We start from the raw sequence: 21,790 nt of genomic DNA on the forward strand, positions 1-21,790 counted from the left end.
CATACGAAAAATTGATTATCCATCTTCAATGCTAAATCTGTTAAAAAATAAACAAAATTTCTCAGAATAATTTTGAACAACAAATAAATTACTTAAATAAAAAAATATAATTAATCAATATGCAATTTTTTTCATTCATAAGCTCATACTTTTTCAGTTCTCATTTTGTACATGAACAACATTTATCTTTACATTTAACCATTTAAATTCAGTTCTATGTTTTCTTCCATCTCCAACCCTGTATCTTTCTCTAGGAAATACTGTGCAATCCAATTTAGATACTCTTGATTCTCTTCATAATCATCTTCTACAATCCAATTTGGAAATTCTTCGGGATCTTCTTCCTCTTCAATCTTTATAACGGGTATTGAAATTAGAAATTCTCTTAGTAATTTTTTAACTTCTAATTTATCCATCCATGGAATGCCAATCACATTTTTTTTCCCAGTCAACTTTCGTGAACCTATACTTTGTCTCGCTATTTTTATTGCTCCATAAAAGATTATAAACTTTACGAAGCATATAACTAGATTCCAATAGGTTCGTGGTACCAATGTCTTCCAAAGTTAGTCTAAAATGATTTGACGGTCCCGTTCTATTAATGTCCCTCTAAGGGTTAAGTATTGCACTTTATTCTTTCTAATCATTTCATGACCCTTCCACAACACTTCTTGCATCTTTTTATTTACTGTGATAACGTGTTGAACAATGTCTTCTTCTAGTTTTATTCTGTAATCTTGCACTCCTCTCATCATCTTATCAACTTTCTCCCTTTGTGCTAAAGTTATTATCTCATCAGGCAATACCAAATATGTTGTCATTTCTAACAATATCTATAACATGCCAAATAAATTTTATAAATATTATCTAATCAACCTAAAACACATATAACAAATAAATTACATAAAAAATCAAACATTCTTTACATAACATAAATAGGCTTTTTAGGATTTTTTTACAAAATTAATAAAATCAATAATAATAACTAACAATAATTAGGGTTTTTACTAACAACAATAACCAACAATCCTAATAATAGTCTTTTACTAACAATAATAATAACTAACAATAATAACTAAAAAAATAATAAAAATCAACAATAATAATAACAACAAAAACACAATAACAATGCAAAAATCTATTATTTAAAAAAATTTATACATTTTATTTTTTATTTTTTTCCTTTTCCTTCTTCTCTCCTTCTCATTTTCTTTCTTTTTCTCTTCTTCTCTTTGCTGCTGTTTCTTGCTTTTGGAGTTGCTGCTTCAGCTCTTATACTGGTTGGGTGCTGCCTCTGCCAGAGGCACAACCAGTGCCGCCTCTGGCACCCCCTCCACCCTTTTTTTTCATATTTTTATTTTTTTCGTTTTTAACTTTTTTTAACAGAAAAGTCAGAATTTTTATCAGAGCCAGGGTGGTGCCACCTATGGCAGTGGTGTGACCACCCTGGATATACCATTTTGGTACATAATTTTTTCCTTGTATTATTTTGGTATTTTATTATTTTTTGTCCTATTTTGGTAAAAAACCAAATGCTGGTACCTAAGGAACTGCAAATTTATCACTGCAAATATAATGTTGCTCAACTTATTGCTCCTAGCAATTTTCAAGCTGGGGTTTGGCCTAATTGCCAGCCATATCTTACCTCAAAAATGGTCCCAAGTTTGCTTCCCCTGCCCTATATTAATTATACAATAAAAACTAAACTAAAGCACAAAAATCCTGATAGTTTTTCTTTCAGAAAGATGCATGTGCATCAAATACTAACACCACCAAGAGCAGAATCCAGAATTGTGAAAGCATAAGTATTTATTAGTTGCATGAAAATGTAAATTATGGAAATGCTTCAAGAACCAAAGTCTGCCGAGTCAGTTTTAGAAATCTTAAATCCAACCCAATTTCAAACCTCTATTCAAAGACATTATAGAGACAATTCCGTTAGATTTATAATCTTGGCATATTAGTTATAATCAAATTCTAATTAGCTACTTATTAATGAGAATTTGATTAGAACTCAATTACTAGAGTATCTACACATATTTGACCCATACTTTATTTAATAATTAAAGTTTGGGATAACCTATTATGATAGTAAATAATAACATGTAATTAATCTTATTATATATATGTGGTGTCCATATTTTTTAACAAATTCAACGTAACTAGATGTGACTCCCTAAAAGAATCAAAAGTAGATGAAGAAACAGTCTGAGATGAATGTGAAGAAAGATCATCATCATCACTAAAAGAGGTAATCTTAGTTTCCTCATCATTCCCTTAATTTATCGATCCAGAAATAGATTCACTCCCATCTTTGTCAAGTGATACTTCTTTTGGCAACCTACCTTTCGATGATGAGCTAGAGCTACCTTTATTAAATGGCTGGATATTAAGATAAAGAACAGGTTGTTCTATGTTCCTTGAACTCTTCTTTAAGTTAATAGAAGTGCTAATGCTTATAGTTTCCCTGATAAAAAAATTTATGTTGATTTTATTTTTATTTTTAACAGTCCAGATTTTAACCCTCCATAGGCACTTCCCCTTTCACTTCCCTCTCTTTCCTCCATCTCTTCCACTCTCTTTCCCGTCCTCACATTCTTTTCCACCCTTCATCCCTCCTTCTGCCATGTTACGTCATGGTTGCCCTTCTTTTCCCGCCGTTTCGGCGTGTCTTCCACCCTATTCTTGAACTTCGCTGTAGGTTTCTTCCAAAAAAAGAAAAGATGTTGGTGTTTGAGTATAAGGAACAAGCAAAGTTCAGAAGAAGCTTGAGCAGTAGGACTCGATGCTTGCTAAAGAAACAAGCAGAATTCAAGAACAAAATTTTGAAAAGCAAAGAACAATGGAGAATATGGAAAAAAAATTCGATGATTTTCATTCAAAAAGAACATTGACATAATGCCATTACAAATACAAAACATTTTCTGATCAAGGTAAGGCTAACATCACCTAAACACTACCTAACACGACTAATTACATTGAAAACACAAAGTTAAAACTTGCAAAACAAAACAAAGCTGATTTTCAGCTCAAACTCTACCTAATTACATCACATATCATATCAACTTGGTTAAAAATAAACTAAATTACAAAATGGAAACTTGATGTAACTAAATGTAACTAAACTAAATTGAAACACCAACAGCAGCAAGGTTCCTCATCTGGTGCATGCATGGCTCAATAGCATGTGCTGCTTCTTTAGTTGCTTGTGCTGCATAGAAGCCAACTTCAACACTCCTCCTTAGTTTCCATGCTACAAACTCCCATTAGCTCCCTTAGTTGAATGAACCTCGATGCATTACGAGGTTTTTTCAAAATATCGGCAACTTACACTTTAGAATTGCAATGAATTAGGTCAACCTCTCGAGCTTGTTCCATCTCCCTGACAAAATGAAACTTGATGTTGAAGTGTTTTGTCCTTCCATGGAATACAGGATTCTTTGTAATTGCAACAGCGGATTGATTGTCACACATGATCCCTGTTGCTTCCTCTTGATACAAATTCAGATCTGCTAATATCTTCCTTATCCATATGGCTTGATTCACAGCCCCAGTAGGTGCTACATATTCAGCTTCAGTAGTTGACTGAGTAACCATATTTTACTTCTTCAAACTCCAACAGAAGATAGCTGAACTAATGGAAAAAAACATACCTTGAAGTACTCTTCATGTAATCAATCGAACCTACCCAATCACTGTCTGTGTATCCAACTAATCTTAGCTTACCAGCTTTGCCATACAACATTCCATGGTTCAGAGTACCCTTGATGTATCTAAGTACTCGTTTAGCAGCTTGGAAGTGCTTCTCGTTGCAATAATGCATGAACCTTGAGAGCAAACTGATAGCAAACATAATGTCTGGCCTAGTGGTAGTCAAATACAACAAACAACCAACTAGGCTCCTATAGAAAGATTCACTAACCTGTTTGAAACTCCCTTAGCTTGATAATTTTTCTCCAACAGCAATAAGTGTGCTTGTTGCCTTGCAGTTTTGCATTAAAAACTTGATCAGGATTTTGAAGGCAAAAGCTTTCTAACTTAAGAAGATCCCTCTTTGAGTTTGATTCACCTCCATGCTAAGAAAATAAGTCATTCTCCCAAGATCAGACATCTCAAACATTTTTTGCATCATTGCTTTGAAATTTGCCAATATAGCTTGGTCTCCTCCTGTAACAAGCAAATCATCCACATACACAGATACAATAAGCTGTGTTTCATCATTTTCTTTCTTGACATACAAAGTAGGCTCACTGAGGCTTCTTTGAAATACCAAACTGAGCAGGTAGCTATCGATTCTGCTATACCAGACCCTTGGTGCTTGTTTCAAACCATGCAAGGCTTTCTTGAGGCTGTAGACCATGTCTTCCTTATTTGGCACTTTAAAGCCTTGAGGTTGCTCCACATAGATCTCTTCTTCAAGAAAACCATTGAGAAATGCTGACTTTACATCGAGTTAATGGATTTTCCACTCCATCTAAGCTGCTAAGGCAACCAATAGCCTGATGGTGTCTAACCTGGCCATTGGTACAAAGGTCTCCAGGTAATCTATTCCATACTTCTGACTGAACCCCTTTACAAATAACCTTGCTTTTAGCTTGTTTAGACTCCCATCAGTATTCTGTTTTTCTCGATAGACCTATTTCACCCCAATGATCTTCCTGTTGGTTGGTTTTTAAACCAATTCCCATGTCTGGTTCTTTTCAATCATGGCAATCTCATCAGCCATAGCTTGTTTCCAGCCTTGATGTGTTTCAGCCTCTTTAAAACTACTTGGTTCAACTGTAGCCACATGTGCTCTCTCATAGATTTCAGCCAATGGTCTAGTGCCCCTCACTGGTTCATCATCAATGTCCATTTCAGGGCCATTCTGACCAATTTCAGTCTGCTCCACTATAGATTCTTCAAAAACTACCTCTGGCTCATTCTTCTTCCAATTCCAGCATGCTTTCTCATCAAACACTATATCTCTGCTAACTAACACTTTGTTTGTTAAAGGATCAAGGATCCTATAGCCATTCTTGACTGTGCTATAGCCAACCAATATACCAGGTTGAGCTTTCTTGGACAATTTGTCCCTTTTCACAGCTGGGACATGTGCATAGCATATGCATCCAAAGACCTTCAGATGTGCTAGTGATGGCTTGAACCCGAACCAGGCCTCAAAAGGTGTTTTGTGAGCCAAAGCCTTGGTTGGAAGTCTGTTTTGAATGTAGACTGCTATGTTGACTACCTCATCCCACAAGTTTTTGGGCAAATTCTTTTCAAACATCAAACATCTGGCCATATCCATCAAACTCCTATTCTTTCTTTCACTTACACCATTTTGTTGAGGTGTGTAAGTGTTGGTAAGCTGGTGTTTAATGCCTGCTTCATTACAGAAGGATTGAAACTAAGCTGAGGTGTACTCAGTTCCATTATCAGACCTCAGGGTCTTAAGCTTGCAGCCAGTTCCTGTCTCAATAGTAGTCTTGAACTTCCAAAATATTGAGGCCACTTCTGATTTGTGCTTCAAGAAGAAAATCCAGCAAAATCTCAAGTGATCATCTATGAACAGGATAAAGTATCTGCTTCCATTCAATGATTCAGTCTTCATAGGACCACATATATCATTATGCATTAGCTACAGCCTTTCTGAGGCTCTCTAGGCTTTGTTTGAAGGAAATGGCAGCCTTGCCTGCTTTCCAAGTTGACAAGTTTCACAAGCATCCTCCTTCTCAACTGAGTTAATGAAGATTTCAACCAGATTCTCCTTGTTTAGCTGGTCTATAGATTTGTAGTTGGCATGACCAAGCTTTTGATGCCAAAGCTTGGATTCATCTGAAGAAACAACATAGGCACTATCTAAGCCTTTGTTCCAGTCCACAACAAAACTCTTGTCTGTCATGGGTACTGTCATAAGCATAGATCCACTCGGATCACTGATTTTGCACTCACTACCCTTAAATACAACTGAATAGCCATTCTCTAGCAACTGAGCTATATTGAACAAGTTTCTGTCAATTTCAGGTACCAAAAGAGCATTTGAAATGAGTTTGTTACCTGTAGGAGTCAAAATTAGGACATCTCATTTACCTTCAATCTTGATAAAATGACCATTTCCAACTTTCACTTTAGTTTTACAGCTTCTATCCAATGACTTAAAATTGGCAGCATCTGGTGTCATGTGGTTGGTGCAACCACTGTCTAGGAGCCATTCATTTGAGACCTTCTCTTGAGCAGCAGAACAAGAGACTGCAAAGACCTGCTCCTCATGGTCACTGCCTTCTTCAGCTACCCGAGCTTCAGCCCTTGGTTGTTGTTGGTTCTGTCTCCGTCTACCCTTCTCTTTGCAAACTTTTTCAACATGGCCAATCTTTTTGCAGTATTGGCACTACACATTTGGCCTAAACCAGTATTTGGCCTCTGGATGACCAGGCCTCTTGCAATGTCTACATGGTCTATCCCATTTTCTTGGAGCATTTGACTTAGGCTTGTCTCTCTAAGTCTTCTTGCCTTTGTAGGCAGTGATGGTCGAGTCAGCCTTTGTTTTAGCTTAGAAGGTACCCTCTTGATGCTCCTCCAATCTGCTGGCTCTTCTTTGCTCTTATGCATAGAGAGCATTGATCAGCTCTTTCAAAGAGATGCTGGTCAGGTCCCCTGAGTCCTCGAGGGAGGATATTTTTGCCTCATACCTCTCAGGTAAGGTTGAGAAGACTTTCTCCACTATTCTTGCTTCATTGAATTGCTCTCCAAGGAGCCTTATGCTGTTAACCACAGCCATTATTCTATCTAAATACTGCTTGACAATTTCTTTTTCCTTCATTTTCAAGTTCTCGAAGTCCCTTCTCAAGTTTAGAAGCTGTTGTTGCCTTGTTCTTTCAGTCCTTTGAAACTCCTCCTTCAGTCTATCCCAGGCATGTTTTGGTGTCTCACAGGCCATGATCCTTGTGATGAAGATCACATCTGACACATAGTTTTGAATGCAGGACATGGCTTTTTGCCTATTGGTCCTTTCATCAGCATGTTGCCTGATCTGAGCCATTGTTGGATTGGTTCTCAATGGTTCTGGTTCAGCATTTGAGTTGACCACCTCCCATAAGTCGAATGCCTACATGTAGGTCCTCATCTTGACCACCCATATGTGATAGCCTTCTCCATTGAAGACTGGTGGTGCAGCTGGTGAGAAGCCTGATGAAGCCATCGTTTTTGAAGGTATACAATAACAGGTCCACTGAGATTATAGCTCTAGATACCAATTGTTGGTGTTTGAGTACAAGGAACAAGCAAAGTTTAGCAGAAGCTTGAGCAGTAAGGCTCGATACTTGCCAAAGAAACAAGCAGGATTCAAGAACAAAATTTTGAAAAGAAAAGAACAATGGAGAATATTGAAAAAAAATTCGATGATTTTCATTCAAAAAGAACATTGGCATAATGCCATTACAAATACAAAACATTTTCTGATCAAGGTAAGGTTAACATCACCTAAACACTACCTAACACCACTAATTACATGGAAAACACAAAGTTAAAACTTGCACAACAAAACAAAGCTGATTTTCAGCTCAAACTCTACCTAATTACATCACATATCATATCAACTTGGTTAAAAATAAACTAAATTACAAAATGGAAACTTGATGTAACTAAATGTAACTAAACTAAACTGAAACACCAACAGCAGCAAGGTTCCTCATCTAGTGCATGCATGGCTCGATAGCATGTGCTGCTTCCTTAGTTGATTGTGCTGCATGGAAGCCAACTTCAACAAAAGGAAAGAGGAAGCAGAAAGGTGGGATTTCTCCAACAATGAAAACGAAGCAATAAGAAGCAGTTGGTAGGGCGGGAGACCGAGGTTAAGGAGCTGGACGAGTTGTTGGAGCAGTGACGAAGGTCGAAGCTCGCTTGGCTTTGCAAGGAGTTGCCGGCTTATAAGGCAAGGACTTTGGTTAGGATCTTGAATTCACAAGCAAGTGGACGCTACTTACTTGGCAGTTCATTGTATGGAAATTCAAGAAAATGAAACAGGCTTCAAGGTATATTAATTGTATGAATATATTAGTTGGGTGATGAGTTAAAAAAAATCATAGTTAAGTAACTAAAAAAGAAATAAATCCATAATTAAGGGATTAATTGAAAAAAGATAATAATTTGGTGACAAAAAAGAAAATAAATCATAGTTGGGATAACCTATGGTGTAGTTTACCCAAACAGATAATAAATGAAAAAGAGAGAAGTGCTGTCTCCATGGATGAAAAGGTAAGCAAGAGATTGGTGGATCATGTGACAGTTTCTAACAAGTCTGTGAAATATATTTACCATTGGTTTTTGGTTGTTTAATTTTAATTTTAATTTTTCTGTGAGATTCTTTTGGTTTATTTTATTCGTATTAAATTCGGTGTTGAGCTACGTTAAATTATAAAAAAATTATTTTATTCCTCCATAAAATTTGAAATAAATTTGGATTAAACATCGATGCTACATTCTACCAGTAGAAAATTATTCTAAACATTTAAGGGCTGCCCTTCGATGATGAGCTGGAGCAACCTTTATCAAATGGCTAGATATTAAGATAAGAACGACCTGTAATAACTAATAACCAAACATGCTTGGCCATAATAAAAGAATATTAATCAATGCCATAGAAGTTAAAACCCTAATGTTGTATGTTTGGAAGTCAAAGTTTGAAAAGTGCAAAGCACAGCAGGGAATTCACCCGGAAAGACCAGAGCTGCACCATGTCCCCTTTCTCCAGTTGGTTGTTCTTAACAACAGAGTTCCAGTTGTTGGTAAGGACATAGAGCGAGGTGTTCCCCATAACCCACTTGTTAAAGGTAATGCTTGTTTGCTTCAACGATGGGTCTAAGAGGCACAGCTGCATGGGGTTTTTGTGCGCCAACTCTTTAGCCTCTGCCTCGTTGAGGAAGTCTTGAGTCTTGACTTGGGAGAAGGGTATGGAGAAGCGACTGGCAGCAGGGTTGACATCGGAGTAAAAGATGGTCTTTTGGATGACCAAAACCAAACTCGTACCACCCATTTCTTCAAGTATGTGTTGTTTGAATTTTGGAGGCAAGTCTGGTGGTGGCAGTGGGCAAACGGGTTTATGTTGCTTCTTGCTTCTCTTGAGCTTTGGTTTCGGTGCTTCCCATTCGCGATCGTCTGCCTCTTCTAGTGTTGTCAGTGTACGTTTCCTGTTGTTGAACTTGAACCTCAGATTGGGGGGTAGTGTGTCGTAAAGAAAATGCTTCAGGTAGTCATTATGACGGCTTTTCTGCAATTTCAGTTGGTCAACTTCGGTTACTTGTAACAGGATATCAAAAGGACTCCAATTGGGATTGATCTTTTTATGCTTGAAATCATCAAGGCAGAGCGGTTTCATCATCTTACTGTTCTCTGTATTTACTTGCAACTGAGAACAAATTAAGTTGCTTTCTTGAGATTTCTAGTGCATATAAATAAGAGGGGGTGCTTGTGATAAAAGCAATGTTACCGTTGGAGGAGTGAGGAATCTTGATTACCGGAGGGCAGCCCTGAGAAAGGCGGCAAAGGGGTAAAACAACCCTTCATCCCGCGTTGGTTTAAATTTTGGTTACCGTTGCAGTACTGGTGAATGGAGGTGGGCTGCCTGGTTATTTGGTTGGGTGGGCCTTGTTTATGATACATGGATGGCGTGTTGCATTTTATGCTGTTGTTCAAATTTTGACCAGCCTTGGTTTTTCTCCCCTCTATTCTTTGTTTCCAACCAAGTCGACAATTAAGTATCAAATGGCAGAGGATCCAGCGAAGATCATTACAAGTCCAGTACCCCCTGTTAAAATCAAGGAAGCAGATATCTGTTCATATCTCTGTGCATAATTTCTCCGGAATTCATGGGTATCCAGTGCAAAATGCCATTTGCTGGTGCAGGTGCTCCACCATCAAGCTATCAAGGAGAGTTACAACGCCCAAAGTAGGTCGCACTGAATTCATATTTGTGTAACTAAAAGTATCCTCTATTTCACATAAACATCAAATCTCTTTTGATTTAGGTAGAGAAACCCGCGAAAATTTAAACACAGCTACAATTATTTATGTTAATGTTTAATTACTATTGCGTCCGCTTTTACCAAAGCTTAAGCAATGTAATATTTTGGGATAATAATTGTACACTGACAACTCTCTCAAATCATCAAGAACGCTTGCTGACACTGTGAAAAGCTAATGCTTGTTTTGCTTGCGCAGGATTTCATTTAGCGATCATGATTTAAATGTTGCCAATGATCTGGAATGCAGTCACTGAGAATCGTAAGTTGGACTATTGGTTATATACAAGATCTCAACTGATTGTAGCTAGCCAAAAAAGTATGTTATTTTCTTATTGCAATATGTAACTCCAGCATACTATTAGGATTCTTTTTTCATGATGTTAATGAACTAAATATATAGTTCTCTTCAATTTTTTCTTCCAGGATTATCTGTTTTCGAGATGCTTATTAATGATGAATCAGAAGTGGGTTCAGAAAGAAGTCTGGTTCATGAAGCTCATTTGAAGGTATGATACATTAACAATTGAGGGAGTCATTGAGGCAGTAGGTCATGCAGAAGTCCATTTTCCAAAGAAACTAAAGGGAAACTCAGATGAACAACTGTTTTTCATGAAGTTTCCTCTTTTTATTTGAAATTTATCGCTGTTTGAAACGAAGAGTTAATTTTACGATTGAAAACTGTAGGAATCGCCAGAAGATAAGTGGATAACTTCTAAATAGAATAGGAGCAAAGAAAGTGGCTAGTGTCTAGAGTAGGAATTACAGTTATCCTTACCATTTCCGGCTCTAATTAACCTGCTAGTGAATCACTAATGAAGGTATCTCAACTTTGATTAATTACTTGTTTTATATGTTATCAAGATACTGATGCAGTGATCTTGGTTTTCAAATTTCAACATCCTAATAACATGGTTTTATCCAAATTTTTTCTGGTTTATCAGGTTTAGGTAAGATCAGAACAGAGACTCCATTGTACTCACCAAACCAAGAGGGCAGGTAATGGATATAATCTGCAAGATCTCTCATATTCCCTATTCACTCGCTAGATACTTGTCCTAATAACAGTTAGTTTTAGTTTCCTAGACTACTTTCTGTGTCATATTGTTTTCATGAACTGCATACTTCATGAATCTATTTTCCATTTAAAATGGTACTTCTATTTGCAAGCAGCAATTAATTGACTCTCTAAATTCAAATTATGGTTTGTCTACATCATAAAAGAAGGGAATATGAGATTTCCAAAGAAGATAAGTATGTTTATCACAAACCTGGAACTCTTTTTGATAAGTATGATATGATGTGTAAGAAAATCTAGTTACACTCCAAAGTAAATTGTTTGTTGAGGTACGGACTGGTAAAGTGCAATATTACTTATATAACTGATATGACACATTTAACTGGTGTAAGATGTATTTAAGGTGTGCTTGAGAATAATCCTTCCATCATTCTTACAAATTTTTATTTTTTTTCCCAGAAAAGGTGTCATTGATAAACTTCCTAGGAAGATTCCTTTATTTCATTTGGTCCTCTAAGCAGTAAATAGTTAAGTTCCTTTCATGGCATGAAGTCAAACAGTTTGAAATTTTTGTACAACCACTCGAGAGTGAAAAGTACTGAGAGATTTGTAGTCTTCAGTTCTCATTTCTTAATATTTTTTATTCTTTTTTATCTTCTTGTGGACTATGTTCAACTTACTTCGGTCTATCACAAAACTTATATATTTTAGATTCTATTAGACTGACACATTCTTCAACGGCTGAGTGCTAATTGTTTGTTTCAACAAAGTTTATGTAAAAAAAAAATAAAAATAAAAATAAAATAAAGAACTCACAGATTTTTACATGGAAACTCTTCCGGGAAAAAACCACGGGTAAACGAGAAGAAAATTCACTATGTCGAATTTAAATAATTACAAGAGGAATAGACTATGTTTATTTATAGGCTTGTAAAGCTATATTCTAGTAAGACTGAAACACCTTATTCTAATCAATATAAAATAGATGGAATTTAATAAGGTTTAAAAAATTTTATTCTAAAATAAAATAAAAGAAGTGTAATTCTATATGGATTTTTCTGTTATTTTATTTTACCACTGTATTTTATTTAAATAAGGATTCGGGTCACTTAATTCTAACAATCTCCACCTTGACACGAATTCTAAATGAACAAGTTCTTCATCGCGAACTCTCAACGAACAAGTTCTCCACCTCTTCTATAAAACCCCTTAAGGGTTTAACTTCAACAATGAACACCAACTAAGTTTAAGCAATGCTCAACTTCAACAATGAACACCAATTAAGTTTAAGCAATGCTCAAACTTGGTTATAGGAAGTGACTTAGTCATCATATCTGCAGGATTTTCATGAGTACTAATTTTGCTCACAACAATATCACCACGAGCAATAATATCACGAACAAAATGATACCGAACATCAATGTGTTTTGTTCTCTCATGAAACATTTGATCTTTTGTAAGAAAGATGGCACTCTGACTGTCACAAAATACTGTGCTGATTTGAAGGTCTTTATTGAGCTCACTAAAGAGTCCCTTTAACTAAATAGCTTCTTTACAAGTCTCAGTAATCGCCATGTACTCAGCTTCAGTGGTAGACAAAGCGACTGTAGTTTGTAAAGTGGCTTTCCAACTGTTTGCACAACCTTCGATTGTAAAGACATAACCTGTGAGAGATCTTCTTCTATCAAGGTCTCCAGCAAAATCAGCATCGACATACCCAATGACTCCATCTCTAGTTCTTTCAAGCTGTAAGCAAACATCAGTAGTACCTCGTAAGTATCTTAAAATCCACTGAACTGCTTTTCAGTGTTCTTTACCGTGATTCGCTATGTATCTACTAACTGCACCGACTGTATATGATAAATCTAGACGTGAACAAACCATAGCATACATGAGAGATCCCACTGCACTAGATTATGGAACATGTGACATGTACTTAATCTCATCATCTAATTGTGGAGACAAAGTTGATGAAAGTCTAAAATGTGCTGCTAAAGGAGTACTAACAGGCTTAGCACTCTGCGTATTGAACCTGCAAAGAACTTTCTCAATGTACCCCTTCTAACTTAGGTACAATTTACTTGTTTTTCTATCTCTGAGAATCTCCATACCAAGTATCTTCTTTGCTGGTCCTAAATCTTTCATCTCAAATTCTTCACTTAGTTGGGCTTTGACCTTTTTTATCTCTCATTTATCTTTTGCTGCTATCAACATATCATCAACATAAAGAAGTAGATACACAAAAGAACCATCACTGTTTTTCTTAAAGTAAACACAACTGTCAAAACTACTTCTTTTGAAATCATGAGAAGTAATAAAGGAATCAAACCTCTTGTACCACTGTATTGGTGACTGTTTCAAACCGTAAAGGGGCTTTTTTAGCAAGCAAACATAGTCCTCTTTTTCTAAGACTGTAAAACCCTCTGGTTGTTGCATGTAAATATTCTCTTCAAGTTCTCCATGAAAAAATGTAGTTTTTACATCTAACTGCTCAAGCTCTAAATCATGCATGGCTACAAGCAAAGCTTAAATCGAACTATGCTTAACAACTGGGGAGAACACATCTGTGAAGTCTACTCTTAGAATTTGACTGTAACCCTTTGCAACAAGCCTTACTTTATATTTGAGTTTTTCAACTCGTAGAGTCCCTTCTTTCTTTTTAAACACCCATTTACAACGAACAGCCTTTTTACCTTTAGGAAGTTTCACAAGATCCAATGTTCTGTTTTTGTGGAGTGATTCCATCTCCTCTTGCATAGCAAACATCCACTTTTTTGAGTCTTCATAGCTAACCGCCTCAGAATAATTAGATGGCTCTTGGTTTGGATCTATATCTTCAGCCACATTTAAAGCATAACCAACTAGATCAACCTCGACATACTTCTTTGGATGTTTAATTTCTCTTCTAGTTCTGTTTTTGGCAATAGAGTATTGTGGTGAAGAAGCAACTCTATTCTCAATTTTTGTACTAGCTTGAGGAGTCGACTCTGTATTAATCTGATGCTCCACCTGCTTTTGATTTTCTTTATTGGAAGAGTCTTTAAGAGATAAGTTAGGTAGCATAGTAGTTTCATCAAAAACATCTCTGCTAATCACAACTTTTCTATTTTCTGGACACCATAACTTATACCCTTTTACACCAGTTTTATAACCAAGAAAAACACATTTAATAGATCTCGGTTTCAATTTCTCATTATCAACATAAGCATACATAGGACACCCAAAGATCTTTAAATCAGAATAATTAGCAAGATTACCACACCATACCTCTTGTGGAGTCTTTTTCTCAATGGCAACGGATGGGGATCGGTTGATCAGAAAACATGTAGTAGAGGTTGCTTCGGCCCAAAACGACTTTGGTAAGTTGGCATTTGACAACATACATCGAACCTTCTCTATAATCGTTATGTTCATTCGTTCTGCAACGCCATTTTGCTGTAGAGTATGGGGAACTGTCAAGTGTCTCACGATCCCTGACTTGCACAATCTATTAAACTCATCAGAACAGAACTCTAAGCCATTGTCTATACGAAGGTATTTTATTTGTTTTCCTATCTGTTTTTCAATCATAATTTCTCAAGACTTAAATGTGAAAAACACATCACTTTTCTGCTTCAAGAAGAACGCCCAAGCTTTTCTGGAAAAATCATCAATAAAGGTTAGCATATAATTAGCTCCACCTCTCGAAGGCACTCTAGATGGCCTCCACAGATCAGAATGAATATATCCAACGTTCCCTTCGTGTTATGGATTCCTCTGGTGAATCGAACTCTCTTTTGCTTCCCAAAAACACAGTGCTCACAAAAATTCAGTTTGCAAATTCCTTGCCTATCAAGAAGTCCTCTTTTGCTCAATTCTGCCATGCCATTTTCACTCATATGCCCTAAGCGCATATGCCAAATTTTAGTAATATCATCATCTGACAAGGAAGAGGAAGCGACAGCTGCATCACCAGTAACAGTAGAACCCTGTAAAACATATAACTTGGCAGTCTTTCTTTGCCCTTTCATCACAAGAAGGGAACCTTTGGAAATCTTTAAAACCCGACTTTCAACTGTGTATCTGTACCCTTTTGAATCAAGAGTACTCAACGAAATTAAATTTCTTTTCATTCTGGAACATGTTGTACGCCACTGAGTGTTCTGACAACTCCATCAAACATCTTAACTTTAATTTTTCCAAAACCTGTGATTTTACACGAAGCATTATTTCTCATCAAAACAACACCTTCAGACACTATTTCGTAAGTTGTAAACCAATCCCGATTAGGACTCATGTGGAAGGTGTAGCCTGAATCAAGTATCCACTCCTAGCTCGCTTTAGAATTGTTGACTAAAGCGACTAGAATTTCACTGTCGTTGTAGTCTTCTACAACATCAACTTCACCGGAATTTTCTGTTTGTTTTCTCTTTTGATTCGCAGCCTCCCTTTTAATCTTGTTCTGCAGCTTATAGCACTCAGATTTAATGTGCCCTTTCTTCTTGCAGAAGTTACAAGTTTTACCTCTGTTTGAAAACTTTGATCTACCCTTAGATTTACTGTGAGGATTCCGTTCTTGTGTCCTTCCACGATCATCATCAGCATTTTGATCTTGTCTCTCACGAACAATGAGACCCTCTCCCTGAGAGTCGGGTTTAACCACAAGATGCTTCATCTTATCATACGAGGTCAAAGAATCATATTCCTCATCAATTGTGAAAGACTCGCTGTTATATAAAATCGTGTCTCTAAAGGTTGAATAAGACGGGGGCAACGAACAAAGTAGAATCAACCTTAGATCTTCCTTATCATACTTAACCTCCATGGCCTCCAAGTTTGAGAGAATTTCTTTAAACATTGTTAAGTGTTCGTGTACAAATGCACTTTCCTCCAAACGATGAGCATAAAGGCACTGCTTCATATGCAGCTTGCTTGTTAGAGTTTTCGACATACATATATATTCTAGCCTCTTTCATAGTGCAGCAGCGGTCTTCTCTTTCACCACATCTTGTAAAATTTCGTTGGACAAATGTAAATATAATTGTGTTAACGCCTTTCGATCCTTACGCTTCTTCTCTTCATCTGTTAATGTTGAAGGCATCTTATCTATCATTAGCAGAGCATCCTCCAGATCCATCTGCGCAAGAACTGCTTGCATCCTAATATGCCACAACGCAAATCTGGTGTTGCATCCAACAGTGGAATTTCATACTTCAAAGATGCCATTACTGTGATTGAGATGAACAGCCCGGAAGCTCCGATACCACTTTGTAAAAAAATAAAAAATAAAATCAAGAACACACAGATTTTTACGTGGAAACCCTTTCGGGAAAAAACCACGGATAGAGGAGAAGAAAATTCACTATGTCGAATTTGAATAATTACAAGAGGAATAGACTATGTCTATTTATAGGCTTGTAAAGCTATATTCTAGTAAGATTGAAACACCTTATTCTAATCAATATCAAATAGATAGAATTTAATAAGGTTTAAAAAACTATATTCTAAAATAAAATAAAAGAAGTGTAATTCTATATGGATTCTTATTTTATTTTATTTTACCACTGTATTTTATTTAAAAAAGGATTCGGGTCACTTAATTTTAACAGCTTATATGATGTATTTCCTGATAAACTAAAAGTTATAGAATTAAAGAGTGGTAAAATTTTATCTAAACAGATCTCAACTTTCTGCTATTGTAGAATCTCTTCTGATGATTGCTCATTACCCTAGAACTTTTCAAGGCAACTAAACTCATTGAAGGGTTCTAACTTTATGCTAAATGATATTGAACTAGAAGTGGTGAGAGAGCTAATTGATACTCAGTTTCTTATTTCTATGTTTGCTCTTAATCAATATTTTCCTTGAAAAATAACTTTCACATTAAACCTCTTTCTTTTACAACATTAGCCTCCCAAGAATATCATGTTTGTGATTATGCATCTTAATGTTGTTTAACCTTAAATGATGGAATCAGCCTATCAAATGAAATGCTCGCTTTTTCTTCGTTTGCTTTTTTTTTGCAAATTGAATGTATTATATTTTCCCTAAACAGTAAACTCAAGTTTCTTATCTTAACTTTGGTAGAGAAGGATTATCATTATCATGTGTGTAGTGGGCCATTTTTGGCCAGCCCAAAGATAAAATATAATGATAAATAAAATAATATATATATATATATATATATATATATATATATATAAAAGTCCAAATATGACAGTCCATTACAAAATAATAGACCCAAAAATTACATGTGGCCCAAATTTACAATGATCCAATATAAAAAAAACCCTAACCCAATCACTTAAACAAGAAAAAGAAACCCTAGTCGCCCCTAGCCTCTGACAGCCACTTGCTACTGCCACTGCCACTGCCACCTCTATCACTGCCACCACCTACTCCACTGCCCAATTGCTCCTGCAAGGAAAGAAAAACACGCAATGAACAGTAACAATGTAATCCGGCTATAAAGCTATGACATCAAGTTGTAATTTTTTTAGGAGGAGAAGAAAAACACGCAATGAACAGTAACAATGTAATCCGGCTATAAAGCTATGACATCAAGTTGTAATTTTTTTAGGAGGAGAAATCAAATACACAAAAAAAATTCAGAGAAAAAAATTGAATCCAAAAAAAGAGATTTTGGAATAAAAAATACAAAGAGGATTCTTTTTTTTTTTGTTTTTTTCGAAAATAAATAACAAAATAAAAAAAGGTGAGAAACTCACCGTTGTTGCGCGCCGAAAAAGAAAGAGAGACGAAATGTTTCTCTATTTTTCGTCAAGCTTGATCGAGTTTTTGGGGTTTTTGGTCGCGGATCTAGACTGAGGGTAAAAAGGGGAAACGAAAAAAACTTTTTTTCATTTCGCCAGCCACCGTGGACGTTGGTGCCATTGCCGGCGATTGGCGGCCGCCACGGTGGTTCGACGCCAGAGCCATGGCATAACCTTTAGGCCATTTCAGAGAAAAAAGGGGAGGGGTGTTTTTTTTTTTTTTAAAACTATTGAAAATGAATCTTTTTTTAGATTTTTAACTTAAATAGGGGGGTCAAAACGGCGTCGTTTTGGCTTAAGCTCACAAGCCTGAAAGCGATGTCGTTTTGAGGCCACTAGTGCGTCGACCGACCCACTCCCAAGGATCCGCGTATTTTCAACAAATGAGATATTTGCGCGTTTAGCCCTTCCGAATTTTTTTTGTTTTTAAATCCGTTTTTTTATTTTTAATTTATACCATGAAATTTTATTTTGTTTTCAATTTAGTCCTCATTGAAGCTGCGCGTTTTGGATGGGGGAATAATTTCCCTGGTGGTCCCTCCCCTTTAATAGCGCATTACAATTTGGTCATTTTACTTTATTTTATTTCTATTTTTACCCTAAAACCCTGTTTAGCTTTCAAATTAATCCTATTATTATTATTATTATTATTATTATTATTATTATTAATTTTAAACTGTTGTAATTTTAATACTCCTTTAATTATTTGTTGTTGGTTTAATTTAAATCGTTTGTTTATTTATTATTATTTAAACTTTATTAGTTTTTTATTATTTCTTTATTATTTATTTATTTGCTTATTAATTCTTTTATTTATTTTATTTTATTTTATTTTATTTATTTATTTTTGTAATTGGCTTATTTTATTTTTACTTTTACCCGTATTATTGTTATTTTATTATTTATTCATTTATTTATGTATATCCTTTTATATACTTCCAAATTTAGATTATTCATTATTATTATTATTTACATTTATCATTTTCATTATTTTTATTCTATCATGCATATTAGTACCGTAATTTATTATTACTATCATATCTTTCATATTTTATTAAAGCATATTATACCATTATTACTACGGATTTATGTTGCATTATCATTATTCGTCAAGCACGATTTTTTAACCTTTTAGCCATTTTTTTACCATACTTGAATAAATCAAATCCATGATATTTGAAATATTATATTCGTTTTTCACATAAGCGCATAATTTTTTTTTAAAAAAGGTAAGCAATGTTTCGTATTTTGGAAATTTGAAAGGTCGTTCCCTAACTTACGGGGTTTCGATTTTCTCGATAAATCTAAATAACCAAACATCTTTCCCTTTTTTAAAAAAAATGAGATTTTAATTAAAATATTCTTGGGAATCAGGAAAAAATCATGTTCTAACTTATGGAGTATGATTTCTTTCTAAAACTGAGATAGTCAAATCTTTTTAAATAAAATTTTTGGGGTTAATTCTGATTTCGAGGATTTAAAACATTGTGTCCTAACTTACAGGATGTAATTCTTTTTCTCGATTAAATTGAAATATACCCTTTTCTCGAAATTTTTTTCATTAAATAACTTTTTAACACAGGATCGTATTTTAAAATCTCTTCAAATCTTCGAGTTTTGACACTAAGACATTAATTAACCAACTAGGTACCAATTTTGGGCGTTATGAGGGTGCTAGTCCTTTCTCGTGCGTAATCGACTCCCGAACCTATCTTTTTGAATTTTGCAGACCAAAAGCGTTGTTTTAATAAATCAAACCTTTTATTAAAAACAACCATTTTACGAGGTGAACTAATCATACCTCATCAAAAAAGGATTGGTGGCGACTCCCAATTTTCGTTTTCAAACACAAAGTCCATCATAATCAAAAAAATGATTTCGATAGCTTAGCGACTTCACTGAGGAAAAAATAAGAGAGTCAAGCCACGAGTTGATTACTTCTTTTCTTTTTTTTCGAAAATTGAAAATTTGGTTTAAATTTACGATCCTTTCGTTGCATTTCATTGGTCTGCATCATTTTGATATATTTGCCCTATTGGTTCGAGTCTTCGGATATACTTTCGCATTCTTGCATTTCATAACCGGTCGGTTATACCCTTTTAATTGGGAGTGAGAAACTATTCCTTCATGAGGTCTTTACCTCCGTATAGGATAGTGGATCGCTTTCGGGATACATCCATACCTATGTCTTCGTGAGATTTTCATCTTCGTATAGCCATAGGGAAACATATTCCCCTAAACTAAACTCGGTCCGTATAAGCCTATAATGGGTAAGGATTGAGGAATCTGCCGGTTGAGGTACCATTTCTTTAGAACTGAACTGCATATAAAAGCCTAGCCTAGATAGAACTACACCAAACCCTAGTGGTCGCCCGAATAGGTGCTCTATTTATTATTTCTTGCTTGCTTTGAATTCTAGCTTGGTATGAAATGTATTGACTTGCTTTATTTTGACTATGATTGCATTGCAATTTCATTATAGAAAAGGGTGTTGATTCACATTCAGTTGCTAAACAGAGAGCTTGTTATGGAAAATGGGTTTCTTGATAAGGTGACAGCTTGTGAGAGGGGCAGGTCAGAGATATGGACCACGTTATGAGAAAAGCTTTGGTCCGAGTACGAGACGTGGCTGACCACTTGCACCCCAGCCGTTCAAAGCTTGAAATATGAATCAGAGTCAGATCAGGGTTGAGAATTAGCTTTGTTTCTTGGGAAAGTTAAGGTTTTAAGTGTGAAGGCGAGGTCGTATATGTATCCGCTTTATGTAAAAAAACTTGTTTTCTAGTAAAGTTGTTCTAATGGAATTGAACTAGAATTAAAACCTTTTTGCATGCATCTTTTCCAGTCATTAACATTACATTTCATTGCATGCAATAAATTTCATAAAATTCAAAAGTATGTCAAGTTCAGAACGCTATTACAGAGCTTGATGGATAATAAAGAGTCAGAATTCTTTGAAGATATCGGAGGGAAAGATGTTTGTGTTTTTAAAGAAGGAACTAAAACACCTATTAGGAATTTTGTTCCTACATCCCTGGAAAGTTTCTGAACAACTGGACTGTGGAGGAGATTCTTGTAGTTTTTAGGACCATTTTGGAGTAATATTCAAAACACATCTGCTGCTCTAAGGCTGGGAGCAATAAGAATCCTTTTGTGAAAAAGGCACATGTTGTAACACCCCTTGCCCGTATCCCTCACTAGAACAGGGTTCGAGGTGTTACCCGACTTAAACTCAGTCAATCATACAAAAACCGTGCTGAAAAATTTCAATCAATTTAAAACTTTTCTTTTCACATGCAATCTATCCCATATATGAGCTTACGAGGTCCAAAACATTAAAACCCTATACATGCCATAGACTCGAAATACTAGGATTTACTTACACCGATAACGTGAGCTCGACAGTATGATAATATCTCCGGTGAACTCCAACCCGAGCAAGTAACTGAAGTCAACAATCTATAAAACAGAGAAATGTAACAACGGAGTAAGCTTTCATAAGCTTAGTAAGTCTTAAGCAATGCAAACAAATAAACGCAATTATACTTGATTATTTAATTTCTTAAGAGGCCAAATTCTAGGATATTACCATCCGCGAATATACACAAGCATATAATGCACGCTCGCATTCTTATCACACTTAATCAATTCATATAACATAATTAAATCAAATACCTCACATACTTTCACACCTCGACCGGTGTATCATGATCATAGGTATATTTTTAACATTTATTCACATACGTATCACATTACTCACTTATGATTCACTTCAAATCAAACTCACATCTGAGTACATACTGCGTACCTGGCCCACTTTACGTATTAAATGTATTCATTTGACAATCTAGGATGAGGTACCTTAGTCATAGGCTTTTCTCAAATCACCGGCATTTTGCCTACTAGGCTCGAAGCCCGATATCATTTCACTGGCTTTATAGCCTGCTAGGCTCGAAAGCCCGAATAGTATCTTACCGACATTATAGTCTACTAAGCTCAAAGGCCCGAATAATCAAATCAAC

General features: G+C 35.6%; 1 protein-coding gene and 1 long non-coding RNA gene across 2 annotated transcripts; one reads left to right on the plus strand and one right to left on the minus strand.

The window, feature by feature from the left end:
- Positions 1 to 8,653: 8,653 nt before the first annotated feature.
- Positions 8,654 to 9,358, minus strand: LOC108466121 (putative B3 domain-containing protein At2g27410). The gene has a single exon (XM_017766481.1). It carries the CDS (start codon positions 9,356 to 9,358, stop codon positions 8,654 to 8,656), a length of 705 nt encoding a protein of 234 aa, XP_017621970.1.
- Positions 9,359 to 10,289: 931 nt separating this feature from the next.
- Positions 10,290 to 11,404, plus strand: LOC128285499 (uncharacterized). Its single transcript, XR_008275948.1, has 3 exons — positions 10,290 to 10,317; positions 10,425 to 10,507; positions 10,943 to 11,404. It is a non-coding gene; the product is annotated as an uncharacterized LOC128285499 (long non-coding RNA).
- The last annotated feature ends 10,386 nt before the right edge of the window (positions 11,405 to 21,790 follow it).

This window comes from Gossypium arboreum, chromosome 2 (genome assembly GCF_025698485.1).
Source record: "Gossypium arboreum isolate Shixiya-1 chromosome 2, ASM2569848v2, whole genome shotgun sequence".
Classification (NCBI taxonomy): domain Eukaryota; kingdom Viridiplantae; phylum Streptophyta; class Magnoliopsida; order Malvales; family Malvaceae; genus Gossypium; species Gossypium arboreum.

What these genes read in the sequence shown, in the direction of transcription:
- LOC108466121 (XM_017766481.1), bottom strand. Translation starts at nt 9,358, where the DNA reads ATGATGAAACCGCTCTGCCTTGATGATTTCAAGCATAAAAAGATCAAT.